The 16,858-nt window shown below is 38.6% G+C and overlaps 1 protein-coding gene and 1 pseudogene across 1 annotated transcript in view; both read left to right on the top strand.

The window, feature by feature from the left end:
- Nucleotides 1-16,858, top strand: part of LOC129438979 (uncharacterized) — a 177,884-nt pseudogene that overhangs the window by 17,303 nt on the left and 143,723 nt on the right.
- Nucleotides 12,019-16,858, top strand: part of LOC129437061 (uncharacterized) — a 234,893-nt gene continuing 230,053 nt past the window's right edge. The window contains 2 exon segments of the mRNA XM_073863411.1: nucleotides 12,019-12,269; nucleotides 12,356-12,866. Coding sequence (XP_073719512.1) covers nucleotides 12,258-12,269; nucleotides 12,356-12,866 — 523 coding nt within the window. The 5' untranslated portion in view covers nucleotides 12,019-12,257.

The raw sequence follows: 16,858 nt of genomic DNA on the forward strand, positions 1-16,858 counted from the left end.
TGTCGTGGAATTTTAGCCGCATCAAATAATACTCACTAAGAGTCAAAGTCAAGGATCACACAGACACACTGTCGACAGAATTTTCTTTGTCTGAATTTTATATATTCTGCAGAATAGGCTCTCACCCCCATGGTGCTAGAAGTTTAAAAACCTAAGAGCCCCGATTGCAAGGTTGAACACACATTTATAGTAAGATGCTGAAACATGTACAATCATCCGTTTCTACGTCATTTAGAAGATAGCCTTCAGCTGTCAGTGATTAAGAACATAAACCTTAAACATAATTATAGAACATATGGTTTGTTCCTCAGAGAACTCTACCGTTCCCTGGGTTTCTAACTTAATGATTCATCCGTTAAGCCCCCTTATCTTATCATATAGAAAAGTACATGTTGGTACATGATGTTTAAATCCTTGAACATTGTACTTGCTGAAAAGACAGAAAAAGCATAATTATGTGCGTTAGCAGAAAAACATGATCTCCATATGAATCACAATTCTATGATTGAAATGAAAAATAGGATGAAAAATAAAACATAATAATATGAAAATAAAAGCATAATAAAAGTCCTCCACTACAGTACTCTGGGTTCGGGCCGAACTCCGAGCTCGGAGCCTTCCCTCCGGACAGCACGCCAAATACGCATTAAACTTTACCCTCCAAATTATATGTAAGTGTGAACTCGTGAAATGATGTTTTATTAACAAGGTTCGGGAGGAGCATGTTCAGATAATTAAACACAGGTGAAAGCACTCTCTGCTAATCAAACACAGGTGAAAGCATTCTCAGATAATCAAACACAGGTGAAAGCAAACTCAAATAATCAAACACAGGTGTAAGCACTCAGCAATCAACCTAAGACGGTACAAAAAGACTCAGCAGTCTTACCTCACTATGTTGTCAGTTCGCAGCATCCCCCCACCACCCCTTCTCCACACATTTTAGTCCTAAAACACACTTACATAGGGGGGGAGTGCTCTGGGTTCGGGCCGAACTCCGAGCTCGGAGCCCTCCCTCCGGACAGCACGCCAAATACGCATTAAACTTTACCCTCCAAATTATATGTAAGTGTGAACTCGTGAACCATGTACAACCCCAAAACAGAAAAAGTTGGGACACTGTAGATTGTGAGTAAAAAAGGAATGGAATAATTTACAAATCTCATAAACTTATATTTTATTCACAGTAGAATATAGATAACATATCAAATGTTGAAAGTAAGATATTTTGAAATGTCATGCCAAATATTGGCTCATTTTTTATTTCATGAGAGCTACACATTCCAAAAAAAGTTGGGACAGGTAGCAATAAGAGGCCAGAAAAGTTAAATGTACATATAAGGAACAGCTGGAAGAGGTTCAATGTTTAGGAATAGGAATGTTTTCCCATTCTTGTCTAATACAGACTTCTAGTTGCTCAACTGTCTTAGGTCTTCTTTGTCACATCTTCCTCTTTATGATATACCAAATGTTTTCTATGGGTGAAACATCTGGACTTCAGACTGGCCATTTCAGTACTCAGATCCTTCTTCTACGCAGTCTTGACTTTGTAATTGATGCAGTATGTGGTCTGGCATTGTCATGTTGGAAAATGCAAGGTCTTCCCTGAAAGCGATTGTTATAATGAAGAAAGTTCCAAGGCAGATATCACAGGGAATTAGAGTCTTTAATAAAAGATAACAAAGGCAGTCTGGAGATTTCACACAGCACTGGAATGAAACAAAGATACTTGAGTCCCGATCCGGGAAAACGACACGGATCTAATCCCTGGAGCTGGCCTGGAGCGCAGCAGTCAATAAATCAGGCACAGAGAATTCTCCTCAGCTTCACACGCAGCTGAACCTCAATGAACTTAAAGGAGACACTGGACAGGACAGACAAGACAGGACCGGGTGAGTTACTCCTATGACACGACACGATAAAGCTGTAGAGTATACAGAGAACATGTGTAATTCAATGATCCGACAAAGAGACTGCCAAAACAGCCACCAGATAAATGCTAAGGGCAGAGTGGGAACAGGTGTCACAACAATCAGCGCGAGCGCAGATTGCAATGACACACAGGTGAGAGGGAGAGAGAGAGTTTGGTATACCACTAAAATTGAAGGGATGTATGCGAGAGATGGCGTGTGTATGTGTGAATAAATGTGTGTATGTGCGTGCGTGTGTGTGTGTGTGTGTGTGTGTGTGTGTGTATGTAACAAAAAGGCAGACAGAGAAAACCAGACTCATGACAGAGATGACGTCTAAATGGAATCAAATGTGTCTAGAACTTGGATAAACCTTTCAGCATTGATGGTGCCTTTCCAGATGTGTAAGCTGCCCATGCCACACGCACTCATGCAACCCCATACCATCAGAAATGCAGGCTTCTGAACTGAGCGCTAATAACAACTTGGGTTGTCATTGTCCTCTTTAGTCCGGATGAAATGGGGTCCCAGTTTTCTAAAAAGAACTTCAAATTTTGATTCGACCACAGAACAGTTTTTCACTTTGCCAAAGTCCATTTTAAATGAGCCTTGCCCAGAGAAAACGCCTGCGCTTCTGGATCATGTTTAGATATGGCTTCTTGTTTGACCTATAGAGTTTTAGCTGGCAACAGCAAATGACACGGTGGATTGTGTTGACTGACAATGTTTTCTGGAAGTATTCCTGAGCCCATGTTGTGATTTCCATTACAGTAGCATTCCTGTATGTGATGCAGTGCCGTCTAAGAGCCAGAAGATCACGGGCATCCAGTATGGTTTGTCGGTCTTGACCTTTACGCTCAGAGATTGTTCCAGATTCTCTAAATCTTTGAATGATATTATGCACTGTAGATGATGATAACATCAATCTCTTTGCAACTTTTCTCTGAGAAACTCAGAAAACAATTTTTTTGCCGCAGCATTTGGGGAATTGGTGATTCTCTGCCCAGCTTGACTTCTGAGAAACACTGCCACCCTGACAGGCTTTTTTTATACCCAATCATGTTGCCAAATGACCTAATAAGTTGCAAATTAGTCCTTAAGCTTTTCCTTATGTGTACATTAAAATTTTCTGGCCACTTATTGCTACCTGTCCCAACTTTTTTTGGAATGTGTAGCTCTCATGAAATCCAAAATGAGCCAATATTTGACATGACATTTCAAAATATCTTACTTTCAACATTTGATATGTTATCTATATTCTACTGTGAATAAAATATAAGTTTATGAGATTTGTAAATTATTCCATTCCTTTTTTACTCACAATTACTACAGTGTCCCAACTTTTTCTGTTTTGGGGTTGTATAAGGGAGAATAAGTTAACCTGACTATACAATTTAGGTCCTATAAATAAAGCTTATGACTAAAACTAGGTGGGTATCTGATTTAAAAAAAAAACTAACTTTAGCCTACTAGGACTAAAATCACGATCCACCCTCCATTCAGATGGCCATCCATACGCTTCCTCCAAAACACATGAACAGACCAGACGTTCACATTTCATGTCTCATTCACCAGTGAGAAGCCTTTCCAGTACAAAGTGAATAACAACATAAACAACTGTTTGAAATCAGAATTAGATATAGCACGTTTTCGGTTGTGTAGACGTAGTAGTTTGCTTGTAATATTGAAAACATAAATATTGTTACACTAATTCAAAAAGGTACACAAACTACAAAAGCGAAAAACAAAAGTCTTATATTTACCTCTTATTTATGTATCACGTTAATCTTGTCACAGAAACATGCAATAGCAAGGCAATGGCAACACACATTATTAACTTCTGCATGCATGAGCATTTGCCGGTATTTATTTGTTTGGTCTAACGTTACAATAAACAGAAACCAAATACAATAATAAATCTCTTTTAAACAATATTACAAATAACTTCAGGCATTATACTGTACAAAGATAACTACCTTTCTGTTAAGTTACTAAATATCAGGTAAATAGAAGAACATAATAACACAACAATATTAACTAGATTCAATACTTAACCTGACTCGAAATTAGTGTACAAGCAATTACATATCACCTTTCCAACACTGCAACAACACTTTTAGACCCTTGCCTCCCGCAGCTGTTTCCATCTTGTGGAAAAGCAGTAAAGTTACCTAGCCTGGCTAATATAGAATGAGACATGCCGTGTGTCTCAATTCGTGAATCAGTATATCGTGTACACAGGTTCGGGCACTGGTAAGGACCCTAGCTCACTTCACATTGGGACGATGTTCACTTATTTTTCTGTCACGGCTGCTTAAGCGCGTTGTAATCACTCACAGCTGTTACTCATCAACAACCGGCAAAACCAACATCTTTCTGACTTAATTTTAAAAACAGTACATTGTGAAAAATGCTGTCATTATTCTCTTACATATCTGTGCATAAAATTGGAGGCATATAATTACATTTTAAATGTAATAAATATATTTACAATTTTAAATAAATATTATTCTTTTAAATATTGAGTAGATTGTGGTCCCTTACTGTGTAGCAATGTGTGTTTATATTTACAACTAAAACAAACTTTTGTCTTTATAAAAGTTCTGTAACATTTCATAAAGTTTATTGAGTTGGATCACGTGATGTTCGGTTGGCGAGCTTCAGAAAAGGTCACATGATTTCCGGTTAGGGAACATAGGGATCATCGATGCTCACTGGTTTTTGCGTTGCATTGTGGGAATTTTTAGGGAATGAACGTTCCAGTGCACTGAACGGATTTTGCAATTGAGACAGCCCTTAAAATGGCCGACTCCCTGATCAGTGCCCTGACTACTGAACAAGGGAGCTGATTGAGACACACGGATGGTCTGGGAACCACTTGCTCATTTTCTCGTATTTGAGGCTTTTTGAAAATAAACTTCAAAACTACTTAGAACACTATCTAAGGCCGCATCAAAAAGTAACTTGACATGTCTGCTGCCGTGTTGGATAAACAAAACTGCTTCGGTGTGTCGCATAGACGTCGTCATCGTCTTGCTGCCCCCTCCGCGTTCTGTGATTGGTTCCCTATTTCAGGGGGGAAATGGTCCATAGTTTCCATGCTAGACTTGCCGTGTGAATAAATTTGCACCCAAGGCAGCATGGGGAAACCCAGACTAACAGTTACCGATGTTAATTTGGGTTTTTGCTCTTTCCTGATCCAGACAGTTTTTGCCGTTGTTGTTTCAAAAGATATGTTTCGTTTTGTGGCTCATGTGCAGGTTGTCAATTCAGCAGGAAAGTTTGTTTGCCTCTGTTTACAGAGCAGACGTGAACACGCTGATGATGTATGATGTCTGCGTGAACAGTTTGCGCAGTGGCATGCAAAACACACCCACAGAAGAGGAGCAAAAATTGCTTGCGTACAATTATTACATCTGAGTTCAATGATTTGTTGAACATTTTTTATACAAATACATTTAAACAACTTAACATAGTGATTGGTATCAGGATGTGAGGAGACTTTCAACAAGCATAACTATAAATGTTTCTGAATCAAATCAAATATCCTGCCTTTAAATGACTGAACACATGCAGAACACTGAGCAGAGGTCTAGTGCCCTGCAGTAAATCCCTCTGTGTGCTGCTGGGAGAAGTGGTTGTGTGCTCGCTGGTAAACACATAAAGTGTAATAACACAATAACCTTACTGTTTTTTTCCTGGGGCTAAATTGTACAGCAGTTTCTGTTCATAGAAGCTGAGCTTGAATCGATGCAATAAGTGTATTCACACTGCGGAGATCAACAGATTTATTAACTGAGTGTGATTCGACTGTGTAGACTACTACGGTGGAAATTCAGCAATATCCTGATAGACTGAGACAACAGAATGAATGCTTAAAGAAGAAGAATTTAATGTTTTACTTGCAAGGGCTTCAACATACAAAGCAATCAAATCAATGTATAGCAGAAGCAACTCTCAGTATTCTTGCTGGGCTTTTTATGAGCCTGCTTACCTCAAACCCCAAATACTTACTGTCCTCCTGGTCTCTGGGCATTAATTGGGTTATTTGCCCTCTAAGGTGGTTATTACCGGAATATTAAACAGTGCATTATACAGTCTGCCAAACATGTTTTTTTTAAATAATAATTTTATTAATTAAAATCAGTATTTTAAAGTGATAATCATGTCAAATTATAATCATCAAGTGTTACTACATCATTCTAAAGTAATTACTTCAATAGGATCAATATTCTATAGTAAAGATCATATTTACCAACTAGTAATTCCTTTAGAAGGATGTAGTAACACTTGAATTATATTCATAGGTTTTTATATTTAAATTTACTGTCACATCTGTCTCACGTGCACAGTCTCTCTCCCTGAAGGTGTACACGGATACAAAGAGATGACAGTAATTTATGAAAACCTGAATATAGCCCTTACGAAAATGGTTTTACAGAAAAAAACATGGTTACTGTAGTAAAACACAATTTAATTTTAAAAATCATAGTTAAACCTTGACTTGTGTAGTAAAATCATGGTTTTGCTGATAGTAGTCACTACACAAAAACCATGGTTAATACACTTAAACCATAATAAAACATGTTTAATAAAGGGATGTACCATAATGTGTGTTATTAAAGGAATAGTCTACTCATTTTCAATATTAAAATATGTTACTACCTTAACTAAGAATTGTTGATACATCCCTCTATCATCTGTGTGCGTGCACGTAAGCGCTGGACCGCGCTGCGACGCTTCGATAGCATTTAGCTTAGCCCCATTCTTTCAATGGTACCATTTAGAGATAAAGTTAGAAGTGACCAAACACATCAACGTTTTTCCTATTTAAGACGAGTAGTTATACGAGCAAGTTTGGTGGTACAAAATAAAACGTAGCGCTTTTCTAAGCGGATTTAAAAGAGGAGCTACATTTTATGGCGTAATAGCACTTTTGGGTTCTTCGACTCGGCGCAGTAACACCCTCCCTCTCCCATTATGAGAGAGATGCTGAGTCCCAATTCGCATACTATCCGTCCTAAATAGTATTCGAAACTAGAATTAGTACGTCCCAAATCATAGTATGTTGAAATGAGTATCCCAAAGATACCCGGATGGTCTACTATTTCCGGTTAGATTTCGAAGTGCAGATCGATCCACACTCTAACGGCTAATATTGCCCACAACCCATTGCGTGCGGGAGGGAGGAGCTTTGTGGTGATGTAAACATGGCAGCCAGATGCAGCAGCAGAGATGCGCCCTCAGCTTTTAAGTGTAAGAATTCAAATGTTTAACCCTAATTAAAGTTATCTTTCATTGTCTCGTAATATTCGGTTGATGTTGTGAAAATAAAGTACCATGGCTGTAGTACTGTGTCATGCATGTGTCTTTTTTATGTATTTCTTTTTATGTTTCTGTCTTAGATTTATACCTTACTATAAACCCTTATGAAAATAAACACCTTTTACTACACTAACCATAGTTTAACCACACTGACTTATTTGTAGTAATACTGTGGCTGTACAAATGTTAACTTTATTAAGAAATATGGTTACTACACTTTTACTATAGTAAAAGCATGGTTCATTTTCATCGCGGTATTTTTGATTTGCATACATAAGTATAAAATAAGCATAAAATACGTTAAACAATAGTTATACTATAAACTTTAACTATTTTGACTTTAAAATAAGTAGCTTTCGTTACACACATTGTTGCACATAACCAGCCGCCCAAACGACCTGCAACCACGTTGTCGTTCAGGTTGCATGACGTCATCGAAGTACGTCCCAGAACGTGCATACTCTTTTGCTACACACTCAAAAGTATGTACATTTTCCTCACAAAACAGTACATACTTTTAGGTCGTAGTATAAGTAGGCGAATTGGGACTCCGCATGAGAAGGGGAGCAGACTTTTCAGGCGAGTCGAAGTACTCCCAAAAGTGCTATTACGCCATAAAATATAGTTCCTCTTTTAAAGATACAATTTGTAAAATGCGCCGAAAGATGGCGCCAGATCAAACAAAAACAATGATGTTGTTTACTGACGCTCTGAAGCAGCGTGGAATTATGGGATTTGTAGTCTTTAACTTTAGCCATATCAGACGAGAACGAGAAATCACGTTGATGGATAAGGTAATCAAGTCTTATAAATGTTGCGTTTGATGACATCGTTTATTTCATTATGTAAGTTTATATGTGATGTTCAAAACGAAATTGTTAGTCATATTGATATTACAGTATTAGTCCAAATTCGATGGTAATGTGGCAGCCACTGAGGCAGAGAACAGTATATATATATATATATATATATATATATTGGTTGAATTTAGACTACGCCACCCCGGGAATCTCACCCAGAGAATATTATCCCCACTCAGGTTCCCTACTAATGACAGAAAAGCATGGAGACGCAAGTATTTATAGAAAATTACAAAAAAAGGTTTTATTATAATTAATAATAAAAACACACACACAATAAAACAAGCAAGACTCAGTCAACTACATTTACAATGTTCAACACAGGAAAACAAAACTGCAGCCTTACAAAGGATATGTCCGTTTGCCCTCACTCACACACACGCACTACACACTCACAACACCAAGCCCCCCAGTGAATGAATGATCAAGCACAGCACACGTCGTGAACGCCACCACCAAAGATAGGGGGAAACGGCTTCCTAAGTACAGAAGGCCACAGCTCCTGAAAAACACACTCCACACCACACACGCACCACACAGATAAAGAAAAGGTTGATACAGAGTTATATACGCTAGCAGGTGGATGGCAAATACTCATCCACCTGTAGGCCTTGATGTTCAGCTTTAAGGCCCAATCCAGCAACACAAAAAAAAAAACAAATTCAATAATCTGTTAACCAAAATCAATCAGACAAAATAGAATGTAAATTTCTCACATAAATCCACACTTAAACTAAATAAACAGTATAGCAAAAATAATCAATTTACAAACACAATATTTATCAAGAAAACCAAATCACAACATCAAAATTAAACAAAGAAAACTGAAATTTAACTCATTCTGCAAAACAAATATACAGAAAACAAAAGGAGGCAATTGTAAAGTCTTATGGTATGGACCTAATCTCCAATGAGGGATTACGTATACACAGATAATATGCAGGAGGAGATGAAGCACAGCGGTGTCACAACATTGTGTCAGTAGTATCAAACTGGCCTATAACAAAACAGCGATGACACTACACGAACTGTAGTTCTCCTAAAATTCACAAAATCAATTAAAAAAAGGTATCCACATACACTTATACATTCAAGTCACAGAAATAAGATGTGACCTACCGTAACTGCGGGGCCAGGCACTCAAAAGGACACCCCCACTCAATAGTTTAATGCAGTCGTCATTCACGCACCAACAAATGAACTAACAAAACAAATGCAGGAGAGTTGCCACCTAACCAATTACTACACTTCAATAAAGGCGACAATGATAGATTAAAATCAGTCATACCCGTACCTGAAGTCCACAGAAGCCCGCACAACAGCCATCCGAATAAGCCAAAACCACGTTGGAAGGAAACGCAACTAGAAAGTTGTCATCCGTTTAAACCGGTCACAGCCGTGTGCAGCAAACCATAAGGCAAGAGTTCACAACAAACACGCTAATAGCGGTTACAGCAGCGTGCAGCATTAAACAGACAGGCGAGAGTTCCCAAACAAAAGACACGCTGGAAACGGTAACAACAGCGTGCAGCATAAAGCAAACAGACGAGCGTTCCTGAAGACGCACACGCTGAGCCTAAATGCAAGCGCAGGTGAATGACGTCACCTAACTCAGAATGTGGACCAATGAGCATTCAGGTCATTATGCTACAGTAAACACAGCTCAGAATTAAGTTTTCAACTTACAATCTACAATGATTTTTCACATAATGTATTGACAGTACAAATCTTATTGTGAAGTGTCTTAAAATGACCATTTATATTGCTGTACAATACCTTTTGATGTGCATATCGTCCGCGGAAAGACGCGCTGATTACACTAATGTTGTGATCAATATAATAGCATACGTTTTTTGAAGGGTTACGAATCAAAACAACTCACCCATCGCGTAAAACACAAGCAGGATCAGAATCTCACAATAGGCTACCTTTGATGTGCATATCGTCCGCGGGAAGACGCGCTGATTACAATCTACACACTAATGTTGTGATCAATATAATAGCATACGTTTTTTTGAAGGGTTATGCGGCTTTCACATAGGATGCGGTGTGCGCTGCGCTGCGCTATGAAACCCATTCATTTCAATGGCTTGCGCCGCGCGAGGGCGGTTTTTTGTTGCGCCGAGCAAAGCGCGAGCGCAGCGGGGCATCCAAACAAGCAAAATGGACGAAAGCTTATACTCGGGATTCCAAGGGCTTTATTATACAAGTTTATGCTCCTACAAAGACATCGGAAGGAAAGCCGTCTCATGGAAACACGTAGCAATTCAAGTTGGCATGTCAGGTGTGTTTTAAGTCAAGCAGCTTGTTGTAGGTATGCTTAAAGTTATGTGAAATGGAGACGAGCAACATCAGTCTCTGTATTCCTCGTCGACTATTTAACGCAAATATAAACACTGTAGTAATTTATTGAAAACCCCGCCTACTTTGGTCTGGCCATCAAAGCACAAATCGCTTGGCTGCGCCGAACCCAGCGGCGAGCGCAGCGCACACCGCATCCTATGTGAAAGCCGCATTACGAATCAAAACAACTCACCCATCGCGTAAAACACAAGCAGGATCAGAATCTCGGTCTAGTTAAATGTTGTCATGAAGCTCTCTCTATCCAGATAATGCAACACCAAATTGATCCTCCCTCGTTTTGTTCCAAACTCTTCTTGGGTCGTTTGGTTGGCCCGTACGCTTACAGGAGCTGACACAACCAGCGGCAGACGGTACAGAGATATCCATAAGTCCATAAGCAGGCGCATAGTTCCGCATTTGTCCACGACACTGGCTGCGTCCGAAACCTCAAGACTGTGAGGACTGTGAGGACTTGTGGCCTTGCTCCCTCATGAGGACATGACTTCGGCCTCGGAGGCCTGAAGGCCGCTCAGAGAAAGGCTTTCCGACGCACTTCAAAGGCAGCGTGTTTGAAATATAAACAGAGAGCGCCTTTGTGATAACTAATCACATATTTGAAAACTACAATACTAATTTCTCGCTAGAAATGAAATTAAAATGCTTAAAAAGTGAAAATATTCGTTTATTTTCACTAAATTTGTGCTCCAGCCGCTTCCTTGGCTGCCATTTTATTTTTTCGAGCTCGACCAGTGTTCTCATGTGGGTTACGTCAGTAAAGGCGGTGACAAAGGGTCACATGGATATTAACGTCATTGACAGGAGACTGCACTGCCCCGTGTCAATGTTTTGAATGGGAATTTTCTCACGATTTACAAGTAGTTGAAAACATTACAGATATTGATAGTAATCAGCTGGACAAAATATATAACACTGGCCTAGTGGTTTTTGGAGATTTTACTGCAAATATCTTACAAATTGCACCTTTAAATCCGCTTAGAAAAGCGCTACGTTTTATTTTGTACCACCAAACTTGCTCGTATAACTACTCGTCTTAAATAGGAAAAACGTTGATGTGTTTGGTCACTTCTAACTTTATCTCTAAATGGTATCATTGAATGAATGAGGCTAAGCAAAATGCTATCGAAGCGTCGCAGCGCGCTCCAGCGCTTACGTGCACGCACACAGATGATAGAGGGATGTATCAACAATTCTTAGTTAAGGTAATAACATATTTTAATATTGAAAATGAGTAGACTATTCCTTTAATTGTTCAATTCACTAAATTCTGTTGCAGTTCAATCGTCTCCTGTAGGCAGTGTTTGAATCAACAGTAAATATCTACAAATATTTTAATATTTGATGCAGATCATTACACTGTTTATCTTATATTGTGTACACTCTCACACACTTTACAGCCTACTGACACACCAGAAACAACAGAGCCGTAAATCTGCCTCCAGATCTGCAGCCTCCTCATACTCACTTGTAAAGCAGTGAGCGTCTTCTGTCTCCAGTACAGCAGAAGGCGCTGCAGCTCTTTAACCCGAAAATAAACTCAATAAAGAATGAAAGGAAGCGCGCGTGTGATGTGTTTGTGTATCCTCAGTGTTTTTCTCTCTTGCGTGTTTCATTGAGTGTAAACAGAGTCTTGTCTCTGTGTATTTAAGTGTTGAGACGTTGATGATGAGATGTGCTGTAAATCAGTATGAACTGATCTGTTCATGCTGGATATATTGATGATTTCATCACAGAAATCTCTCAGCTGAAGAAAGAGGTGGCGTTACTGGAGACAAAGCTGAGGTCAAGAGGAGATTTAGCAATGAATCGAGAGGTTTGTGCAGCCTAAACATCATTTACCTGAATCAGACAACATCAAATCATTTCTAATCTTACTGTCTGTGTGTGTTATGTTGTCAGGATGTGGATTGTTGTGAATCTTCAGTGTATGTGACTGATGATGGGAGTCTGGATTCAGTGTGGATGAGCAGAGATCAGAGCCGCACACCACAGACACTGCTGGACTCTAAACTCTCTGAAGAGAAATCCAGACACACACAAGACTCCGATCTCAGTCTGACTTTACTCTGTTATACTGAGTCAAAGCTCACAGACACTCAGGACACTACAGTGTGTGACAGTAAACAGAGCTTACAGGAGGATCAAACCTCCACAGAGTCTCTGGATTCTGTCTGTAACGCTGGAGAACAGCAGCAGATCCTGCAGACCAAACTGAAGATGTGTTCAGTTAAACTCATTGACTGCACGAACCTCATGATGAAGATTAAAACTGAACCAACAGAAATCAAAACTGAACCCACAGAAATCAAAACCGAACCGACAGAAATCAAAACTGAACCGACAGAAATCAAAACTGAACCCACAGAAGAGGAAGATCGCCCTGATGAAGATGATGACTTTATTACATCAGGTCTGTCTCCTTAATTATTGTTGTGTTTTTAACATTTTTAACTGGGAGCACCTATTTTGGATTTTCAGTCACAAACTCACTGAGTTTAGGATATCTTTAATATTTATTGAGCAACAGGTATGTAGGCTTAAAGGGTTAGTTCACCCTAAAATAATAATTTGATCATAAATCACTTACCTCCGTGTCGTTCTAAACCCCCAAGTGCTCCGATTGTTTTATGAACACATTTTTAGATATTTTTGATGAAGTTCTGGAGGCTAAGTTCTTTCTGTCCAAATGACTTCATTTAGTTTCAAAATTTCTCCAGAAAATAATGAAGGTCGTGCTCTTAAACAGGAAATAATATATGGAATTATTTGTGCATCTTTGAATAACTCTAAGAATATTTCCTTTAAATATAATTTTTGTCATATAAAGTTTTAAAGCTCACATAACACACACTGTTTCTGCATTTCTGATGTTAATCTGGAGTACCTATAGAGTAGTATTACATTCTTTTTATCTCTGAAGAGTCTTTCAGGACACTCCACTACAAACAATTACACAAAGGAAATAGACAGCATTTGCACAAACACTGAGTGCGTTTTCATGCACAGAATAAGTGGATAACTATCAAAAATCTGCTTATTATAGAAAACTGTTTTCATGCGTTTACATGCAAATCAATAGTCTGGCTATGCAGACAACTGCGCTTACATGGGACTTGAAGAATTCAAGAAGTTTTCTCGCTGGCAGTGAGTACTTCACCACCTATAGTACATAATAGTCGTTCAAAAAGCCGACGGCATATATCTGTCTAAAGCTATATTGTTGTATCTCTTCTCGTGTCTGCAGAACCTGTAAATGTAACATGAGCTTCTATTTTAACAGTTTCTCTGCCAACTGCTTTAGTCGAGAGGAGACTTTTATACGTTACTTTGTGCTTACTTCTGCGTGTGACGTTTATCTTTCATACGCGCAGATAGGGCTGTGCAAAAATATCGATACATCTAAATATCGTGATAGTTAGCTGTATTGATAGTGCTTTATCGGTATTTCAATCTCTACTATCGATATTTTGAAAACCATCAAATCCCTCTGTGTGCCTCAAACGACCTCCTCCGCCGCTGCTGTAGTTGTCACTGTCCAGTTATCTGGACATGATTGTATCGTATCGTGACCCACGTATTGTGATACGTATTGTATCGGGAGGGCCTTGCCAATACCGTAGCGTAGATCACGTTATCAGTTTATTAAGCTGTGCATGTAAACGCACTCACTGTCGTTTTCTCTTCTTTTATTTTTAATTCTTCCCAGAACAAAAAGCTGTGGAGCATTTTCGTCACCCTAATCTTTGATTCCTGTTTTTTTGTTTGTTCTAAACTTTGTTTGCAATGGTGGATTGGCTACTTTTCTTCACTTATCCAAATTTTTTTATTTACTGTAAATGTTGCACATCAGTGATGCCCTGAATAATTTAAACAATAATTTATATTGCGTGTCGGAACACGGTCAATACTTTGAAAGCTCGGGGGACACATGCGCCAAACGCGGGGAAAAGGTACACCTCGCCTTCGTGTAGCACGCCCCCTTGTCACGTACTTGATGTAGGCACGGATACAATGATGTTGCCGGAAATGTGGATCATGGAGACATTTTAATCGTTCACGATATCGTCATATCTCTCACCCATATCCATTTATTTGCAACACACGCTCCGGACCCTCGCTTTAAATATCCCATCACTAACAATGACCCAGCTGTAATAACAGGACTGACACCTGACTTCTGTCTTATGTGTGAATCTAGAAAAAGATACAGAATGTCAATTCTTCATCCTTCTTTGTTTAAATAAGATTGAAAAAACAATTTATTTGTTTCATGTTTCTTTCAGGTGTGAAGAGTGATTCATGTTTGGATATAGAAATAACGTCCTCAACATCAAAAGAGCGACTGACAGCACAAACTCTTTCCTGCATCACCTGTGGAAAGACATTCAGCTCACAGAGACATTTAGAGAGACATGAGAGAAAACACACAGAACAGAAACTCTTCACCAGATCTGAGATCAGCTTTACTACCTTACAAGAGAAGAAACTTCATTCAGAAGACCACAGAGAGAAGAAGAAGAAGAAGCAGTTTCACTGTGAGCAGTGTGGGAGGATTTTTGTCTGTTCCTCTAATCTAAATGTTCACATGAGGACACACAGTGATGAAAAGCCTTTCAACTGCACTGAATGTGGAAAATACTTCAGAACCAAACAACATCTTGATATTCATCAGAGAATTCACACAGGAGAAAAACCTTACGAGTGTCCTCACTGTGGGAAGAGTTTTAATGTAAATGCTGCCTTACTAAGGCACCAGAGACTTCATACAGGTGAAAAACCTTTCAAATGTTCTCAGTGTGACAAGACGTTTACTTGTTCAAGTTACTTAAAAAACCACGAAAGAGTTCATACTGGGGAGAAACCTTATCATTGTAATGTCTGTGGGAAGAGTTTTAGTGTAAAGCATACATTACTAAAGCACAAGATAATTCATACAGGTGAAAAACCTTTTAAATGCTCTCAGTGTGACAAGACGTTTACTTGTTCAAGTAACTTAAAAAAACATGAAAGAGTTCATACTGGAGAGAAACCTTATAACTGTAGTGTCTGTGGGAAGAGTTTTAGTCAAGGGTCTTCATTAATAAATCACAAGAGACTTCATACAGGTGAAAAACCTTTCAAATGCTCTCAGTGTGACAAGACGTTTGCTTGTTCAAGTAGCTTAATAAACCACGAAAGAGTTCATACTGGAGAAAAACCTTATCACTGTAGTGTCTGTGGGAAGAGTTTTAGTCGACAGTCACCCTTAATAAGGCACCAGAGAATTCATACAGGTGAAAAACCTTACAAATGCTCTCAGTGTGATAAGACTTTTTCTAAGTCAGATCACTTAAAATCTCATCAGAGAGTTCATACTGGAGAGAAACCTTAAAGGAACAGTATGTAAGAAATTTATATCAATTAATCATAAAATGGCCCTGATATGTCACTAGACATTAAGAATTAATTTTCATTTCAAATATTTATATCACTGACATCAGTGGCCTGGGAAGGATATTGTCATTTAAAAAGTGGAGTTGCAGTCCTCAACTGATGTTTATGTTGTCATGTTGAGTATTGGCCACTAGTTGTGTGATTGCAGTACCAGTTTTAGTTACAAGGTCTGTGATTGCAAGATTGAAAGGTCACGTTTTCCTAATCCTATTTTTTAAACCCTAGTTAGTGTGTAATGTTCCTATAATAGCATAAATAATACTGGTAAAATGATAAAGTTCACTGCCAGGCGATATATTTTCTTTAACAGAATTCGCCTTTCAAAGCTTACAGCGAACGGCCGGTTTGGACTACAGACCTCTACTTCCTGTTTTAATGACTACAATAGAACAGTTTTTGACTAAACCCCGCCCACAGGAATATGTCAGTCGCCAGCTAAGCTAACGGCAAGCTAATCAGCCTGTTTTGAGGACAGTGAAAACAGCGCTATACAGATAAGTAAATTATGTGACCTCTAAGCACAAGAGATTCCATACAGGTGAAAAACCCTTAAGTGTGACAAGACGTTTGCTCTGTCAAGTCATTAGCTTTTACCATTAAAATCACTACAAAATATCTTCATTTGAACTAATTAAACGTCTGACCGAACATCTTAAACTGTCATTGCCTTAAAATTAGCAGTTTAGGTGGCAAGCTGTTAAAAAGTGTATGTGTGTATGTGTCCGGGAGCAAACAAACTGTTCATAATAGTGTTAATAAAATATGAAAAACAACATGAATTAACACATTTATCATTTTTATGTCATTAATTGTTCATTTAAGAAAGGAACTGTTCAGATTATTCAGTAAATTCTTTGTTCATTTTTACAATGATTACGTCTCCTGACTTCTACTATAGGCCTATTCTCTGGGCTGGTAAATGAAAGTTTACATAATTATTCAGTATTCTTTCAGTCTTTTTATTCTTTC

This window comes from Misgurnus anguillicaudatus, chromosome 24 (genome assembly GCF_027580225.2).
Source record: "Misgurnus anguillicaudatus chromosome 24, ASM2758022v2, whole genome shotgun sequence".
In the NCBI taxonomy this organism is placed as follows: Eukaryota; Metazoa; Chordata; class Actinopteri; order Cypriniformes; family Cobitidae; genus Misgurnus; species Misgurnus anguillicaudatus.